General features: G+C 37.7%; 1 protein-coding gene across 2 annotated transcripts in view; it reads left to right on the top strand.

Annotated features, from left to right (window-relative positions):
• The window catches only part of BRWD1 (bromodomain and WD repeat domain containing 1), a 119,283-nt gene that overhangs the window by 58,709 nt on the left and 41,072 nt on the right, over positions 1–19,502 (top strand). The window contains exons 20-25 of one of the 2 annotated variants that reach the window (XM_072806994.1): positions 249–342; positions 4,832–4,936; positions 13,524–13,615; positions 15,260–15,449; positions 17,301–17,426; positions 17,524–17,631. In XM_072806994.1, coding sequence (XP_072663095.1) covers positions 249–342; positions 4,832–4,936; positions 13,524–13,615; positions 15,260–15,449; positions 17,301–17,426; positions 17,524–17,631 — 715 coding nt within the window. Of the gene's footprint in view, positions 1–248; positions 343–4,804; positions 4,937–13,523; positions 13,616–15,259; positions 15,450–17,300; positions 17,427–17,523; positions 17,632–19,502 lie in introns of both variants that reach the window. The other variant, XM_072806993.1, reaches the window with a different exon arrangement.

Raw genomic sequence — 19,502 nt, 5'->3', positions numbered from 1 at the left:
TACAAACAAACAAATATTTCTGTATTAAATATGAAAAAAGGACCTCCTGTCTCTGAGATTATATTAAATTTCTAACATAAAACTAGAGCTTGACTTATTTTGTTATAACTTCAGGAACTTTCTGTATTAATTTAAAAAATATATAATTTTATTTTGCCCTAAGTCAAAATGATTAGTTTTTCCTCTTTATATTCTTCACTTTATGCATCAGTTCATTAACTCCTATAACTGGATACTTTTATTTGTAGGAAGTTGGAAGACTTCAGAATAGAGAAAGGTGAAGAGGAAAGAAATCTTTATATAATAGGAAGAAAAAGGAAGACTCTCCAGTTCACACAAAAGGTAACCTAAATTCTATTTGCTTAGGAATAATTAGAAATTAAACTGAATTTATGCTTCTTTTTGGTTCAGTAAGAATATTAGTAACTTTTGCCTGAGGTAGAATATTTCTTGCTCACAGTCTTCTGTTTGGGATTTAAAAGAAGAGTAGACATGAGGTTGTACAGCTGTTAGGAAAGAGTGGTCTGAAGCTTGAGGGAAGGAAGTAGCCCAATGCCTAACAATGCCAAAGGATTCTGGAAAATTACTGTCTGATGACCACTCAGGTCAAGAACTGGAATGTTACAGGCCCATCACAGGCATTTTAGGTGCATTTCCACTCACTGACTTCCACAACTAGCCAACCCTTTGACTTCTAAAACTGCTGGTTAGCTTTGTCTGTTTCAAGTTTATCCAGATATTCACATAAAAGAAAAATCTTAGGGGATCCCTGGGTGGTGCAGCGGTTTAGCGCCTGCCTTTGGTCCAGGGCGCGATCCTGGAGACCCGGGATCGAATCCCACGTCAGGCTCCCGGTGCATGGAGCCTGCTTCTCCCTCTGCCTGTGTCTCTGCCTCTCCTTCTGCCTGTGTCTCTGCCTCTCTCTCTCTCTGTGTGACTATCATAAATAAATTAAAAAAAAAAATTAAAAAAAAAAAGAAAAATCTTAGACTTACAATGGTTTGTGACCCTCCAAAGCTTCATCCTGCCAAAGGAAATCTTACTCCTTAATATTTAGTTTCTCTTTTGATTTTCATGAACATAACATGAACAGCATTAATTTGTGGAAGATGAGCAAAATGTTTCAAGATCACTGCTACAAAACTTGGTTGTAAAGTGATTGTGTTTCCAGGACTTGCTTTCAGTTGACCACTCAGTGTTGAAGGCATGTCCTGACAGATGGCCTGTGTGTGCTGGGCTGTCATGTGCCTTGTTTAAGCTTGATACTTGGTAATTTTGTATGTGATTTGGGCATTGAGAATGAAGTAAAAATAATTTTTATCTTTAGTTTAAAAGTGATTCAACTCATTTTGTCAAGTATTGAGAAGAAGAATATTGAGTATCTTTGCCCCGAGTTAGGATGTTTTCTCATGAAAAAAATTTGAAAGTTAAATTCACTAAAATAATTTTTAAGAAACGAATACATTTTTTCAATTAAGCTTTACTTTTGCTGGAATAATAAGTTTTGCAAGATTTTAAAAATTTGATTATATTGCTGTTCTTATGTATTCATAGTTCTAATTTGGGTATGTTTTTTGGTATGTTACAGTCTATATAAATTAAAATTCAAGGAATAGTTAGAAAGTTAAATGTGAAGTGCTTTAAAATTTTCAATTTAATCTTTAACTCAGAAATTATGATTCTTAATCCTATATTGAGTAAAAAGTCTAAGCTTTATACTTAACCTTCTCATGTGCAAAGCACAAGCACAGTAATACATGGTGTGTAAACAGTGGCAGTGTAGATCTATGGCATTATATTTTGTAGAGGAGCAAATCAGAAAAAAAGTTCAGAGTTTCCTGTAGGGTAGTGATGTTACAAAAACATCAAGAAACACTGATCTAAGTGGCATCCTGAAGTATGCAAATCTTTTTTATCTGGCTTAGTCGTTTGACTACATGAGATTTATCTGTGTTGCTGTGAGTAGGTGAAGTCCATCTGTTTGCATTGCTTGATGAACATGCCGCTATTCAGTCTGTTCTTGAAGGACATTTGGGTTGTTTTTATGTTTGATTATTAGTCATAATTCTGCTTTCGACATTTTGTATATATCTCTCGGCATCTGTGTGCATATTTCTTTTAAGTATATGCTTTGGAGTACAGTTTTTGGATCATTGGATATGTGTATATTCTGCTTGGTAGTTAATGCCTTGTGCCATTTCAGAATGATTGCACTTCTACCTATAGTGAGATAGGTGTTAAAATTTCATTATGTTTGTGGATTTCTATTTTTATGTGGTTTGCAGCTATATTATTTGGTACACATGCATTTAGAATTTCCTTTTTCCCTACTGAATTGAACCTTTTTTCAGTATGAATTTTCACTCATTTCTAGTAATGTTTTATTCTCTAAAATCTTCATATGGCTATGCTAGCTTTCCTTTGGCTAGCATTTGCATACTATATGTTTCCCTCCTCATGACACTGCAGTTACACATATATTAGATTTTTACTGCTGATTCCCTTTTGTTAGGCTGCTGTCCACTCTGAATTTTTTTTTTCTGACCTCTATTCCACTTCGTTAGTTCTGTTTAGCTGTGTGTAATCTGGTGTTAAATCTATTGTGTTCTTAGTTATTCTCTTTCTCAGTTCAGAATTTTTATTTAGTCCTTTTCTTTAGAGCTTCAAGTTGTCTGCCGAAGTTCTCATTATTTTAATTTCTTAAAAACCAGCCATACTTACTTTAAAAATCTGTGTCTGATAATGTCATTATTTGAATATCTTGTTCCCGTTTCCGTTGCTTATTGATTTTTTTCTCATTTTTTAGCATCACATTTTCTTTTTTAAAGATTTTATTTATTCATGAGAGAGAGAGAGAATGAGACACACAAACACAGACACAGGCAGAGGGAGAAGCAGGCTCCTCCATACAGGGAGCCCGACTCAGGACTTGATCCCAGGTCTGCAGGATCAGGCTCTGGGCTGAAGGCAGCGCTAAACCGCTGAGTCACCAGGCTGCCCTAGCTTCACATTTTCTTTGTTGCCTGTGGTTTTGACTGTGAATGTTAAATGTTAGAAATAACTTGAAGCCTAGGATGATATTTCTTCCCCTAGAGAGGATTTGCTTCTGGTAAACTCCTAAGGGCCACTGTCAAGCCTATGTTGCCTTAATCCAAACAGGATTTGTAGTTTCTTTGAATTAGTGTTCATCTGTAGTTTACCCAGAGGTCTAGGCAGTAGTACCCTTAGATCGAACAGCCAAAGCCTGGCGTGTTCTCCCACACATAGGAGGTTCTGAATTACAAGTTTCTATTAGCCTAACTCATGAATTTAGTCTGTCACTGTTTTGCTTACATCCTGAACCCTTCAGCTTCATCTTCCAGAGTGAAATTCTAGGGTTTTCTTTTATTGTTTGCACTCTTTTTACTATCTTGTGCCTGCATTTCTTAACTGACTGAGCCACTCAGGTGCCCTCAGTCCTACAGTTCTTTATAGGCTTCTTACGTAGAGAATGCCCTCAAACTTATTTTAAAACAATATGTATTTTGAGAGATTTTTCTTCTTCTTAAGGGTAGTTTGGTCCATCTGTGTTTACAAATTAAGTCATGGAACTTATTAATAGGAGTTTTTGTTTTAACAAAAATCAGTGCTGACAAACTAAGGAAAGCATAATTCATTTTAAGATCAGCCAGTTGTGTATCAAAATAAGAGACCAGTGATTATCAAACATAAGACACAAAGGTGAAAATTAATTTGTGTATCAGTTCAAGGAATATGTACTTTTTTTTTTTTAATTTTTATTTATTTACTTATGATAGTCACAGAGAGAGAGAGAGGCAGAGACACAGGCAGAGGGAGAAGCAGGCTCCATGCACCGGGAGCCTGACGTGGGATTCGATCCCGGGTTTCCAGGATCGCGCCCTGGGCCAAAGGCAGGCGCCAAACCGCTGCGCCACCCAGGGATCCCGAATATGTACTTTCATTGAGTGATTTCACATACAGCTTCAGTGTTTGAGGAATAGCATGCTTCCCTCCACCCTTTATATAAATGCAGTCTAATTTATTTGGATGATTTTTAAAGATTATTTAATTATTTTGTTTTGATAAAATATATTTTAAAAATTAAAGTCAAGCTGAAAAATATTGAAAACAAATCCTCTAAAAATTTATAATCTGGAAGCAAGTGGGGTTAATATTTGAGGATTATTTTAGATATTTCTTGATACCTGTGTACACAAACAGTGATATGTTTCTAATGTTGGTAACAGCATCATAATATATGAATATATATTTTCACCTCTAAATTATATAATTACGAGCTATCCCTTTTTGGGGTTGTTGCTGTTATAGTATGAATGGCAAAACTACTGACAATTTAGTTTGGAAAATGCTGATATAATATGCCTCATTAGCCATGTCTTCTAAGTACCTTTTTTTTTTTTTTAAAGATTTTATTTATTTATTCATGAGACATGGTGGGAGAGAGAGAGAGAGTGAGAGAGTGAAAGAGAGAGAGGCTGAGACATAGGCAGAGGGAGAAGGAGTTTCCATGCAGGGAGCCTGATGTGGGAATTGATCCTGGGACTCTAGGATCACGCCCCGGGCAGAAGGCAGGAGCTAAACCCCTGAGCCACCCAGGGATCCCTTCTAAGTACCTTAAAAGTAAAAATACCAAGTTTATTTTAACTATAGGTGTGTATATATATTTGAATTATTGTTTTTTTATTTTTGACTTAAATGCCTTTTAGAATTTGAAAGAATGCCCATCTTGCTGACGATTGTACTTATTTGGGTGTTGATTTTCATTTGTATGTTTATGTTTCAGTCTGATTCGGTGGTTTTGCTGTCACAGTCTAGGCAGAGGTCATGCAGGCGCAAATACCCAAATTATGGAAGAAGAAATCTTGGCCGGCTTGAGTTATCTTCTGGAAATGAATCTTCAAGCTCTATAAGACATGTGAGTTTTATAACTATAAATGATATAAGGTAATGTTAAATAGCTTGTCTTAATTCTTTCCTTTGAATCTACCAAGAGACTAGAATGACTTTTAGCAGCTTTTTTGAGATACTTACAAGTATATAATCCAGTAGCTCTAGTATATTAACAGAATTGTGCCATCATCACTGCTATTTAATTTCAAAATATTTTTGTTGCCTTTAAAATGAAATCTAAACTCATTTGCAATTACTTCCTAGCCCACCTCACTCAGCTCCTGACAACCATTAATCCTTCTGTCTCTGTGGATTGATTGGCCTGTCCTGGGCATTTTATATAAATGGAATCATATGATTTTATGACTGGTTTCTTTTTGCTTGACACGTCTCCAAGCTTGATCATGTGTAGCATGTATCCAAACTTCTTTTTGACTATTAGGAATAATGCAGCTTACATAACAGTGTTTTTTTTTTGAACATAAGCTTTTGTTTCATTTGGGCATCTATCTAGGAGTCAGTTTGCTGGGTCATGTGGTAACTCTGTTTAACCTTTGGTGGAATTGCTAAAATACTTTACAAAGCAGCTGCGTTATTTTATATTCCCTTCAGTATTGTTTGAGGATTCCAGTTGCACCACATCCTTGGCAGGACTTGGCATTGTCTGTACTTTTGATTTTAGCTGTCCCAGCAGCTGTGAAGGAGTAGCTCATTGGTTTCGACTTGCATTTTCCTAATGAATAATGCAAGTAATTAATAATGTGGAACATGTGCTTATTTCCTGTCTATCCTTGGAAAAATGTCTTTGCAAATCTGTTGCTCATTTTTCAATTTGGTTGTTTTTTGTTTTTTTTTATTACTGTGAGAATTCTTTATTCTGGATGCAAGTCCTTTGCAGATAGAAAATACGCATGTATTTTCTCCCATGCAGGGGGGCGGCATTTCATTTTGATGGTTTGTTTCCTTTGAAGCACAAAAGTTTTATAGTTTGATGAAATCCAGTTGATTTCTTTTTTTTTTTTTTAAACTAAGTTGCTTCTGCTTTTGCTAGCAAATTTAAGCCTTTCTCTAACCCCTTTGCATGACCTTGAATAATCACACACAATTACTGGTCTTCATTTTGATTTTTGGGGGAAGCCAATATTTTTAAATTTTATTTATTTATCATGAGAGACACACACAGAGAAAGAGAGGTAGAGACATAGGCAGAGGGAGAAGCAGGCTCCATACAAGGAGCCTGATGTGCGACTCGATCCCGGGACTCCAGGACTACGCCCTGGACTGAAGGCAAGCGCTAAACCGCTGAGCCACCTGGGCATCTTTGAAGCCAGTATTTTTGTAAGGAGTCATTAATATTTAATAATAGAATGTTAATATTTTCTAATCAGTAATGTTTTGAGGTTTGAAATGTTCCATGTGGATGGACCGAGAATTCATTTAATTCTGTTACAAAGCATTAAAGTAGTAGCTGACATAGGGTTTGAGATTAAATCTAAATTTTTGCACTTGGACAAGTTGTTTAACCTTTTTGTGTCTCTGGCCAGATCTGTGAAAGCAGTCAGTGGTATAGCATATATTCCTCAGAGATGTGAGAACTCACTTGATTATAAATATAGTGTTTAAAACAATGCCTAATATCCAGTGATGCTAGCTGCTATTATCACTAGCTTTAGTGTAACTGATTTTATGTAATAAGACTGTTTTTGCATGATTTTCTTCTTAGAGTGAATTGAGCATATTTTAACCTTTTTTTAATAGTAGGGTAATTATGATAAGTGTTCCCACCCATCCTCAATGGTTTCTGGTTTATGCTTCCTGTGTTTTTTCTTTATACTTTCATCAGATACTTGTATATATTTTATTGTTTTTCCTTTTGTACACAAGATAAGAGCATACTATAGATGCTCTTTTGCCCTTTTTTCACTTGAAATATTTTTTTTTTTTTTTTTTTTTTTTTTTTATGATAGTCACACACAGAGAGAGAGAGAGAGGCAGAGACATAGGCAGAGGGAGAAGCAGGCTCCATGTCGGGAGCCTGACGTGGGATTCGATCCTGGGTCTCCAGGATCGCGCCCTGGTCCAAAGGCAGGCGCTAAACCGCTGCGCCACCCAGGGATCCCCACTTGAAATATTCTTGAACTCACTCCCTATCAGTTCTTAAATATCTTCTCTGTGATTTTTAAAGAGTTGCATCATATGTAATTGTGGGCTTGTAACAGTTTATTTAACCTCTTACTTACGGGTGTTTAGGACATTTCCAGGGTTGTCATTATAAGTAACGCCACAGGGTTTTGTCTGTGTATGTAGTTTTGTGCTGTCGGAGATGTAATTTGGGAGTCTGTTCCTGGGAGTGGGATTGCAGGGTCCAAAGTTAGATACCCATAAGTTGTATGACATAGTGATAAAAGAATTCCTGCTGAAGGAGGATTCCAACTTGGCATTCCTCCCAGTGGTGCCTGGGAGTGCGTATTTCTCTACTATTAGCCAACAGTGTGTGTTACACTTGATAATTTTTGCCAATTTAATGGGTGAGAGATGGTGTCTGTAGTATATATATATATATTTTTATATATATTTTGGCTGTTCTTTTAGTGTGATAAAGTATATACAACAAGATCTATCATTTTGACTGTTTTTCTGCATATGGTTCATTGGCATTAACTATACCTACAATGTGTGTAGCCGTCACCACTGTATGTTTCTGGCACTCTCTCTTCATCCCCAACAGACAGTCTGTACTCATCAAACACTGGCTCCCTAATCCCCTCTCCATCCCTCTTCTACTTTCTATCTCTGTAACTTTGCTATTCTAGGGACTCCTGGAAGTGAAGTCATGCGATATTTATCCTTTTGGTTTTGGTTTATTTCACGGAGTAGTTTTATTTTTACTTTCTCATATGTGTGAAATTGTTGAACATCTTTTCATGTATTCAGTGTTTTTTTTTTTCTTCCATCTTTATGGACTGTGTATGTTTTTTGGTCATTTCTCTGTCATGTTTTTGGCCTCATCCCCCATATCCCTGCCTTAATTTTTTTCTTTTTTTGTGGGGGAGGGGCAGAAGGAGAGGGAGAGAGCGAATCTTAAGCAGGTTCCTTGCCCAGGGTTGAACCTGATGCGAGGCTCAATCTCACAACTCTGAGACTGTGACCTAAGAATCAAGAGTCAAGAGTTGAACTCTTAACTGACTGAGCCACCCAGGCACACCCCCCTGCCTTAATTTTTAAAAGTTCTTTATATACTAGGGATACGAGTTATTTATCTGTAGTTTATAAGGTGCTGAGTGTTTTCTGCCATTATGGCCTCTAAGTGGATATTACTTGGCATGGATGAAGGCTACTGATTTCAGTAGATTTAATTTTTTACACCTCCTCTACGTTACTGAATTTTTGAGTTAATTTTATCATTGAATTCTCTCAGATTTTTTGAATACTTTCTCCTTATTCAGATACTTAGTTTTACTCCTAATTTTTGTACCTCTCATTGATATATCACATTGCATCACTCTGTGCTTCCCGCACAGTGTTGAATAGTAATGGAGGTGGTGGTCCATATTCCTTTTGGTGGACATGTGTCACCATTTTCACATTAAGTAATATGCTTTATTTTAGGTGTCTATAGTATACATCTTTTGCCAAGGGGTTATCAACTAATGCTTATGTTCTTTTTGAAATATCAGGATTGATTATAGATTTTTTTCCTTTTTAAATCCTCACTGGTTTCAATCATATGATTTTTCTCTTTGTATCTGTTAATTTGGTATGTTTTTAAGTAATGGGGAACTTTTTGAACTAATGCAAACCTAGATAAGGTAGAATGATAAATCCATTTGATCTTTAAAAATAAATCATAATTTTGTGGTTTGGTAATTGGTTTTATCTCCAGTGGTATGAATTCATTCACCTGTGTTGTTGCAGTAAGGGAGGGTGTGGGTGGAGATGGTGTGTGTGCGTGGTTGGGGGGGGGTGCAGCAGGATAGAGATAGGGGTGTTGTGTATATGCATGTTGGTTCCATTCCATTTTGATTTGGAAAGCAGTAATGGTAGAAAAATTTTAAGGGCTTCCTAGTTAACCAGGTTTCTAATTCTGGTTCCTGCACTTACCTTCCTGTGACCTCAAGCATGTTACTTTACTTTTCTTAACCTTGGGTGTCCCTATAGATGAAGAGCTAGTAATGTATAGGTAGGAATTTGGGAGACAATACAAAACTCATAGGCAGGGTGGATCTGAGTTTTGTGGAGTTTGAAGCTTGTGTAATTTTAGGGACTTTAAAAAAAATTTTTTTTTTACAGAAAAGTGGCTCAAAGGGACACCTGGGTGGCTCAGTGGTTGAATGTCTGCCTTCGGCTTAGGGCATGATCCTGGGATCTGGGATTGAATCCCACATCGGGCTCTCCAAGGGGAGCTTGTTTCTCCCTCTGCCAATGTCTTTGCCTCTCTCTGTCTCTCTCTCACGAATGAATAAATAAAATGTTTTAAAAAAAAAAGGGTAGCTCAAAGTTTCAAGTAGATGCATGCTACTTGAAAGTAGCAAGTTAGAGATAGGCAAGTTAAAGCAGAAGTCTCTGGGGATCCCTGGGTGGCGCAGTGGTTTAGCGCCTGCCTTTGGCCCAGGGCGTGATCCTGGAGACCCGGGATCGAATCCCACGTTGGGCTCCCGGTGCATGGAGCCTGCTTCTCCCTCTGCCTATGTCTCTGCCTCTCTCTCTTTCTCTCTCAATCTGTGACTATGATAAATTAAAAAAAAAAAAAAAAATTAAAAAAAAAAAAAGCAGAAGTCTCTGAAACTTAGTGTCATTAGTTTTGTTTTCTACCTCTGTTAGCAGAGATGTTTGGAGAATTGGGATAATACATATAAGACATTCATAGGGTGCAAGGCTTCTAGGTAGTAGCTTTTAAGAGTTTATTATTGTAATTTAAAAAAGTATTGAGTGAGAGAAGCAGACACCTATTTAGTAGTTCTGTTATTCTAGACCTAGGAATCTATACTCCTGGAAGAGCATTGGGCTCACATTTTGAGAAATGGTTTTTAGAATTTTTTTTTTTAAGATTTTATTTATTCATGAGAGACACACAGAGAGAGGCAGAGACAATAGGCAGAGGGAGAAGCAGGCTCCATACAAGGAGCCCGACGTGGGACTCGATCCCAGGACTTGATCCCGGGACTCCAGGACCACGGCCGAGACCAAAGGCAGGCACCAAACTGCTGAGCCACCAAAGGATCCCCCCGCCCCCCTTTAAAAAATTTTTATTTATTCACGAGAGACACAGAGGGAGAGAGAGGGGCAGAGACACAGGCAGAGGGAGAAACAGGCTCCATATAGGGAGCCCGATGTGGGACTCGATCCCGGGACTCCAGGATCACACCCTAGACTGAAGGCAGGTGCTAAACCGCTGAGCCAACCAGGGATCCCCAGTTTTTAGAATATGTTGACTTTACATTTTGCCTGTTCAAATAAAGTAAACAAAAGTAGATTTTTAAAAAAAGATTTTACTTATTTATTTGAGGTGGGGAGGGAGAGTGAGAGAGAGAAGCAGTCTCCCTGCTGAGCAGAGAACCTGAGACAGTGCTCAATCCCAGGACCCTGAGCTGAAGGTAGACGCTTAACTGACTGAGTCACCCACATACCCCCAAAAGTAGTTATTAATTTGAAATTTTGTCTTTCTGAGTTTGGGTTCTCACTGATATTTTCATTATCCATTATCAAACCTCCTTATGTATGTATGTATTTTAAAGATTATTTGTTTATTATGAATGAATGAATGAGAGACAGAGGCAGAGGGAGAGGGAGAAGCAGGCTCCTTGGAGGGAGCCCAGTGTGGAACTTGATCCCAGGACCTCGGGATCATGGCCTGAGCTAAAGGCAGACGCTCAGCCACTGAGCCACCCAGGCATCCCTTCAAACCTCCTAATGTAAATACTGTTAAAGGAAATGGTCTTGTCTCAGTTTAAAAGTACCTGTCTGGGATCCGTGACCAGAACTTAAATAGATTGCAACCATTAGCGCTATGGAAATCAAAGAGTTGTTTGTTTCCTTCTCTTTCCTTTATTGGCCTCAAACAAAACAAAACAAAAAACCAAAAGATTGTTTTGGAGCAGTTTTAGGTTTACAGTGAATACAGAGAATTCCCATATACTCTATTCCCTATTGGTAACATCTTCTGTATATATTCTTTTCTCCTATTAGTAACACCTTGAATTAGTGTGGTACATTTGCTGCTGCTGGTGAACTGTATTGTCTAGTTTACATTAGGGATCACTGTGTGTTGTATAATTCCGTGGGTTTTGACATAAGCATGATCTACAGTAAGAGTCCCAGACAGGACAGTTTCACTGCCCTAAACCCCCACTGGGCTATATTTAATCATTTTTCTCTCCTTCCTCCTAAGTCACTGGCAACTACTGATCTTTTTTACTGTTTCCATAGACTTTTCCAGAGTGCCATATGTTGGATTATACAGTATGTAGCCTTTTCAGATTGGCTACTTTATAGTAATACTTAGGTTTCCTACAACTTTTTATGGCTTGATGTTTTCATGTAGTTTTAGAACTGAATATTCCATTGTCTGTATTTACCACATGTTATTCATTCACCTACTGAATGACATGTTGACTGCTTTTAAGTTTTGAGAGTTTTATGAATAAAGCTGAATAAACTTCCATGTGCAGGTTTTGTGTAGACATTATTTTTTTTAATGCATTTGGGTAAATACCAAGGAGCATATTTATTGGATCATATGATAAAGCTATGTACAGCTTTGTAAGAAACTTCCAGACTCATCCCAAGTGGCCATATTATATTTTGCATTTCCATAAACAATGAATGAGAGAGCTCTGTTTCTGTATGTTGTTAAGATGTCAGTTTTTCCCAGCTTCATCTGTAGATTCAACACCATTGCAGTCAAAATCCCAAGTTAATTCTGTGGCTGTTGGCAGAGTGATTCTAAAGTTTATTTGGAGAGGAAAAAGACCCAGAATAGCTAACAGGATACTGAAGAATGTAGTTGGAGTACTGACACTATCTGACATTAAGAATTAGTATAAATCTGTAGTTTTTAAGACAGTATGGTTTTGGTGAAAGCCTGGACAATAGATCAATGGAACAGAATAGGGAAATCAAGAAATAGACCAAGACATACACAGTCAAGTAGTGTTTGACAAAAGAATAAAGACAACTCAATGGATAAAGCATAGTTTTTTCCAACAAATGGTGTTGGAGTGACTAGATATCCCCATGTTAAAAAAAAAAAAAATCTAGACACAGATTTTTTTTTTTTACAAAAATTAACTCAAAATGGATCATAAACTTAATATAAAACACAAAACTAGGGCAGCCCAGGTGGCTCAGCGGTCTAGCGCTGCCTTCAGCCCAGGGCGTGATCCTGGAGACCTGGATCGAGTCCCACACCAGGCTCCCTGCATGGGGCCTGCTTCTCCCTCTGCCTGAGTCTCTGCCTCCCTCTGTCTCTCTGTCTCTCTCTCTCTCTCTCTCTGTCTCTTATGAATAAATAAAATCTTAAAAAATATATAAAAACACGAAACTAAAATTTCCAGAAGAAATTAAAATATAGGGGACCTTGGGTATGGCAGTGACTTTTTAGATAGAATACCAAAAGCACAAAAAACGTGCTTAAAGGAAAATGTGACAAGCTAGACTTTTTTTTTTAAAATTTTTTAAAAATTTTTATTTATTTATGATAGTCACACAGAGAGAGAGAGAAGCAGAGACATAGGCAGAGGGAGAAGCAGGCTCCATGCACCGGGAGCCCGACGTGGGATTCGATCCCGGGTCTCCAGGATCACGCCCCGGGCCAAAGGCAGGCGCTAAACCACTGCACCACCCAGGGATCCCGACAAGCTAGACTTAATTGAAGTTAAAATCTACTCTGGGAAAGATATTGCTAAGAGAAAGGAAAGGCAAACGTATAGACGGAAAAAATATTTGTAGAGCTTCTATCTGATAAAGGACTTGTATTTAAAACATACCATGAATTCTTAAAAAAATACTCATGAGAGGGATCCCTGGGTGGCGCAGCGGTTTGGCGCCTGCCTTTGGCCCAGGGCGCAATCCTGGAGACCCGGGATCGAATCCCACATCGGGCTCCCAGTGCATGGAGCCTGCTTCTCCCTCTGCCTGTGTCTCTGTGCCTCTCTCTCTCTCTCTGTGGCTATCATAAATAAATAAAAATTAAAAAAAAAATACTCATGAGAAAACAAAAAATCCAGTTTAAAAATCAGGTGTGATCATATGGTGGAAAGATGTGCAACATCAGTCATGGGGTGTGAGAGTAGAATGTTGAGATCCCACTGCAGGCTTATTAATACGATGGCCTAAGTCCAAGAAAACACTGAGAACATTTACATTGACTTTTTATGAGCTTCACTCAGACAAGAACCGGCTGTATTAACAGTAGTAGTGTTAAGTCGTAGACTGTGGTGCCTTAACGCCTTGATAAGAAAAAATATAGTAAAGACATTCACTTTTTAAGTCCATCTAATTCTTTTTCTTGCCCGATGACCTAAGATGATTAGGACAAAGTGCAATTTTCTTGACTTGTGCTGCTTAATCTCCCAGATCAGGATTTTAATTTTATTTCCTTCTCTAACAAATAGACTTCCTGTGATCAGAGTGAAGGCTCTTGTTCCTCTGAAGAAGAAGAGTGGAGGAGTGATAGAAGAAGTGAGAGTGACAGCGAGAGTTCAAGGTATCTTCTTTTCCTTGTTCTCATCTTCTCTGGGGTTCAGTCGTAGGCTTGGATGGAGTGGGACATGAATGACATTCAAGTTGTAAAAGCTCACATCTATGGGATCAACTGAGTTTTTAATAAATTTAAAAGGAGAAGAAAACTGGTTTAACAGCTATTTCTATTTAAAATAATTTGAATATTTTTGACTGTAAACATTTGAACCAGCAGGACATCAGGTGTGTGTATGCAAAATACCAGTCTAGTCTTGGGCTGCATTTATAGAGTAGTATTCAAAGTATCTGTCGTAAGACAGTCATTATATTTATTATTTATTAGTTACTGCATCTTCTGACCTTTTGTTTAACTTTGGTATCCAAATATCATGGGACCAAGATGTTAACATCCATTCTTCCTCTTGGTAAATCAATGTCAACTTCACTTTGGCAGATGCTCAGGCCAGAAACCTGGACATATTTCTCTCTTTTTCTAACATAACTTTCACCATAGAAAGGTGCCTCTGCCAAATACGACTCAGAGTATTTTATTTGTTCCCATTGGTCCTGTGTTTGTCTAGACCACTGTACTATACTCTCTATTTCCTTTCTTGACCTTTTTTATTCCATTTTGATTAGGAGCTGGAGTGATTTTTTTAGAGCACTTGTTTATTATTTTAAAAGTTCATTTTTAATTGTGAAATAGACATAATAAAACTGTCTTAACCACTGTTAACTATATATTTCAGTAGTGTTAAGCACATTCATATTGTCGCACACCCAGTGTCCTGTGCTCGATGCAAAGCTGAAACTGTATACCCATTAAACAGTAATTGTCCACTTCACATTCCCGTCCCCTGGCAACCACTGTTCTGCTTTCTATCTCTATAATTACTGTCTTTTAATTCAGCTTCTCTTGAATTTTATTATACAAAATGGGTGCTCTTACAATTTTTCTAAAGAGCTCTTTTTATAATAAACAGCTCTTGGGAATGTGTGTGTTACTGTTTGTTTTTTTGAGCCTGAGAGGTATGCGGTTGGCCATTGATGACCCAGTAGAGCCCTTTGTCATCCTTTCCTGTATTTGCTAGTAGTGAGGAGGGGGCTTGTTTTCTGGATGTAGTTTTCTGTGGTTGGGCTAGGACCAGTTCCTCTCTTAGGTCTTCTATTGTATCGGGGACAGTCTCCCCCCTTGGCAAGAAGCTCTGGCCACTCAGTTTTCTATTTGTTGTGGCTGTTTTCCTTGGGCTTCTGTGTATTCATGGAAGGCTTTTCATTCCAGTTAACATTTCTAGTCTGTTCCTGAGCCACCTCTCACTTGGGGTGGGAAGAAGGGCCTACTCTTATGGTTCTGCGTGATCTCTCCTGTTTTCATAGCTACACTACCTCTTCTAAAAGGGAATCATGGTTGGCTCTAAATGTTGTCTTCCACGAGGTCTCCTCTATATTATATTTAAATTCTTCAGGCTCACATTCTCTCTTAATATCCATTGTCTTTCTCATGATCTCTGGTCTTCAGTATTCACTGATGTTGAAGGCAGATTGTTCAATTTAAGTCTTCCCAGGATCCGTCCTTCTCTCCTCTTACTCTCTTCTTAAAGGTTGTGTGAGATTTGCTATCAGGGCTTAGATTCTGGTTCCTTACACTTACACTGTTTTCTTTTCCCAGTGACTCATCATCTAGATACTCTGATTGGACTGCTGATGCAGGCATCAATCTGCAGCCGCCTTTACGGACATCTTCGCGTCGGCGAGTTACTCGCTTTTGCAGTAGTTCAGAGGATGAGATGTCTACTGAGAATTTATCTCCTCCAAAAAGGAGGCGAAAGAGAAAAAAAGAAAATAAGCCTAAAAAAGAGGTAAGAGAAGTATATTTTTAAAAACATCTATTTACAGGGCACCTGGTTGACTCCTTGGTTGAGCTGCTGCCTTCAGTTCAGGGTGTGACCCTGTGGTCCTGGGATCGAGTCCCACAAAAGGCTGCTTCTCCCTCTGCCTGTGTCTCTGCCTCTCTTTATTTACTTATAAATAAAGAAAATCTTTTAAAAAAAACAACAAAACATCTATTTACACTTTTTTTAAAATATATTTCTTAAAATTTTATTTATTTATTTATTTATTTATTTATTTATTTATTTATTTATTTATTTATTTATTTATTTATTTATTTATTTATTTATGATAGTCACACACAGAGAGAGAGAGAGGCAGAGACACAGGCAGAGGGAGAAGCAGGCTCCATGCACTGGGAGCCCGACGTGGGATTCGATCCCGGGTCTCCAGGATCACGCCCTGGGCCAAAGGCAGGCGCCAAACTGCTGCGCCACCCAGGGATCCCTATTTACACTTTTTATAAAGGTGTTTCTGTTAATATTTAGAAATTAAAAATCTTTGGGAAATTTGAGCTTTTATATTGTTAACACTGTTAAGTCATCAGGATTCAAATATAAAATGTGAATTTATGTTTCAAAAAACTGTATTATAAAGGCTTCTCTGTCAAGGCTGTCCCACAGTGGCCTTGTCACCAACTCCTTCCCCAGTTTGACACTTAAAGGGGAAGCTCTGTTTTGCTCGGAATCCCCCCATAACTCTTTATTTTCTCCTGTTAATTTCAACAGCAGAAATATGCCTTAAGGCATTTCAGGGCACTTCTTGTTCCGTCTGTTACTACCATGTTTTCTAGATCCATCTGACATGTTCTGTTTCATTTGGCACATTCACACACTTGTAATTGTGCTGTCCCTATTCCTTATCATGTCGTGCAGGTGGTGGCCATGATTTAAAGAGGCCACGTCTTCGTACTTGTTATCTATTGCTGTGTAACAGATGACGCTGAAACTTTTAGCTGCTTAAAACAACAAACATGTATTCCTGTTTTGATTGATTGGGAATTTGAGGACTAATTCGTTAGGTGATTTTTGGCTCATAGGGTTGCAGTTAATCACAGTGGCTGGAGTTGGCAGTTGTCTGAGGTTTGACTGGAGCTGGCTGATACTCTTTGAAGCTTATTCATTGGGCAGTTGGCTGGTGGACTCAGTTCCTTACCAAATGGGCCCCTCTGTAGGGCTGCTTGGGTGTCTGAATGACAATGGTGGCTGATTTTCCATGGAACAAGTGGTCCAGACGTGTAAGCAAGGGGTGAGCCCTAATGCGTGTGACAGCCCAGTCTTCAAGCCTCTCATTGTCCCTTTGCTTTTATTCTATTTGTTAGAAGCAATTCCAGAACCACACTCAAATTGGAGGAGATGTGGGCTCCTACACCTCTTGAAGAGGAGAGGAAGAGGATCAGAGAGTTTGTGGTCATGTTTTAAAATCACCACTCTTAAAACTTCAAATCAAGAGGAGATTCCTTGTGAAAATTAGTCCATGGTGATATTCAGAATGGTGTCTCGGTAGAGCAGTCAGTCTGTTGAGGAGGATTTAGGTTGGAACTTAACTCCTTCCTATAGAATGTAAAGTGTTACAAAGAATCTATTAGAAATTCAGGAGATGCTAGAAAAGTGCTAGGTAAATCTACAATACTTTCACAAGTGATACATGTTACTGTGTATGTTAAGGAACGACATATGTATGCTGTTTAAAAACAAATCATTAGGTGATATTGCCCGTAAATAGTCATTCTCATCGGTGAAATTTCTTTTGCTTTTCAATTAAACAGTGTGTGCATGCCCTTTCTGTTGTATTAAATTTTGTTCTCTTCTCCTTGGCAGAACTTGCGGAGGATGACTCCAATGGAGCTTGCAAATATGGAACATTTATATGAATTTCATCCTCCAGTTTGGATAACTGACACCACCCTTCGGAAGTCTCCTTTTGTTCCTCAAATGGGTGATGAGGTGAGAGTAATAAAATTTAAAAACACAAATATGGACCATAAGACGAAATGTTTTATTCATAGGTTTTAATTTATTTTTAAATGTATACATTTTGCAGGTAATATATTTTCGACAGGGTCATGAAGCTTATATTGAGGCTGTCAGAAGAAATAACATTTATGAACTGAACCCTAACAAAGAGCCATGGAGAAAAATGGACCTTAGGGTAAGATGATAGTATTATTAAATCATTCAACATTTAGCACATGTATAAATATTTATAAATCCATTAAAAATAAACTACTGGAGACATATTTCATTACTATCTTTCCATTGATTTCCTACTTTAAAACATTTCTGGTGTCACCTTCTAAGCCTTAAGATCCAGCAGGATGACGTTTGTCAGTGGGCAGTCTTTGTGTGCTGCTGACTGGCACATAAAATTGTAAGAGTGTAAGAGTCTTTTAGGAAGGCAGCTTGGCAGTTTATATCTTAATCTTAAAATGTGTATATCTAGGATACATTTTCAAAAGAAGTGCAGCTTTTCAGGAGAGGAAATACAAATTGGAAAAATGGTTGGACCCATACATAATAGACTAGATTGCTGAGAACGCTTGAGCTCTTCTGTACTTAACCAGTTTTATAAACTTTTTTTTAAAATAACATTGAAAGAAAGAAACTGCCACATTTCAGCAAGTAGCACAGGTTTTGGTTTGTTACCAGTTAATCACGGTGGTGACAGGGTACGCAAACAGCCCAGGCTTTCTGGAGGCTATCTTCATAATTGGAGCTGAAACTAAAAAATATTTATATGTTTTAATTCAGTGATTTTACTTCTAGTAATTTAGGAAATAATTGAAATGCATGTGAATTTATGAGTGATGCAATTTCATATCATTATGAAATTTAGTTTATAAAATTTAGTTTATAAAAACCAAAAATGAGAAAAAATCCAAATATCCTACTATATTGAGTGAATCAAATCATGGTACATTCGCAGAATTGACTGTGTAGAGCCCATTGTGTAATTGAGGCTTTTAGAATATTTGTTGAATGAATGACTATTAAATTTTTATAACTTAATTATGAAGAGGAAAAATGGGATGTGAGATGTTGTTGTTTGTGGTTATGAGAATAAAAATTTACAGACCTATGTAGTCAACCAAAATAAATATATCAAAATGTGGAATAGCATTGCAGTTGATTTTTTATTTTATTTTTTATACCTTTTTTTGATACTTTGAGTAACTGTTAGAAGATGAAAAATAGCTATGCTAGCAACTCCCCTTCGATTTAATGGCTCTTCTTCTTGAACTTTTTCTTGAGATTGCTCTGATTTACGGACATCTCTCTCACTACAGAGTCTCTGGGTACATTTGATCCTTATTACTTGCAGATGCTCTGCTTGTGAATTTTCCTACAAGCTGTATGAATACAGTCGATCCTCATTATTTACAGATTCCCTATTTGTGAATTTTCCTACTTGGAAAATGAATCAATGCTCAGGATGCTTTCTGGTCATTTGCAAACATGCACAGAGTAGCAAAAAATTTGATTTGCTTGACCAGCATGTTTCCAGCTGAGATTGAGCAAGGTGATGCCTTCTTGTTTGAGTCCTTGAGGATCTCATAACTGAGGGTCCTTTTTGCCGACTGCCGATTGCAACAATAAAGAATTTTCACATCTCTACTTTTTTTTTGTTGGTGACTTGCTGTTTAAAAATAGCTGTCAAGTTTAGTGCTCAAAGTCCTCTGTTGTACTTCTCAGCACAAGGTGATGATATGCTTTACGGAGAAACTATGTGCCTTAGATAAACTTGTTTAGGCATGAGTTACACTGCTTTTGGCTGGGAGTTCAGAGCACTAATCAATCCATATATTAGATGAGATGTCCTTACACAGAAACACGCAATACAGGATTGTGTTTCTCTAGGAAGAGCACAGAGCCAGGAAGAAATTCGGGTTATTCACATAATTGTCTTTAGATTTGAGCTGGTTGATGACCTATATGTTCCTTCTTAACACTTGTGGTGTATTTTCTAAAGTGAGTATATTCCGTACGTTAGAAGCAGTATTAAATGGCTATCCTAAAAAAGAC

The sequence above is a fragment of the Canis lupus genome, chromosome 30 (genome assembly GCF_048164855.1).
Source record: "Canis lupus baileyi chromosome 30, mCanLup2.hap1, whole genome shotgun sequence".
Lineage (NCBI taxonomy): Eukaryota > Metazoa > Chordata > Mammalia > Carnivora > Canidae > Canis > Canis lupus.
The sequence above is the reverse complement of the archived record's forward strand: the minus strand, read 5'-3'. Positions and strand labels throughout refer to the sequence as shown.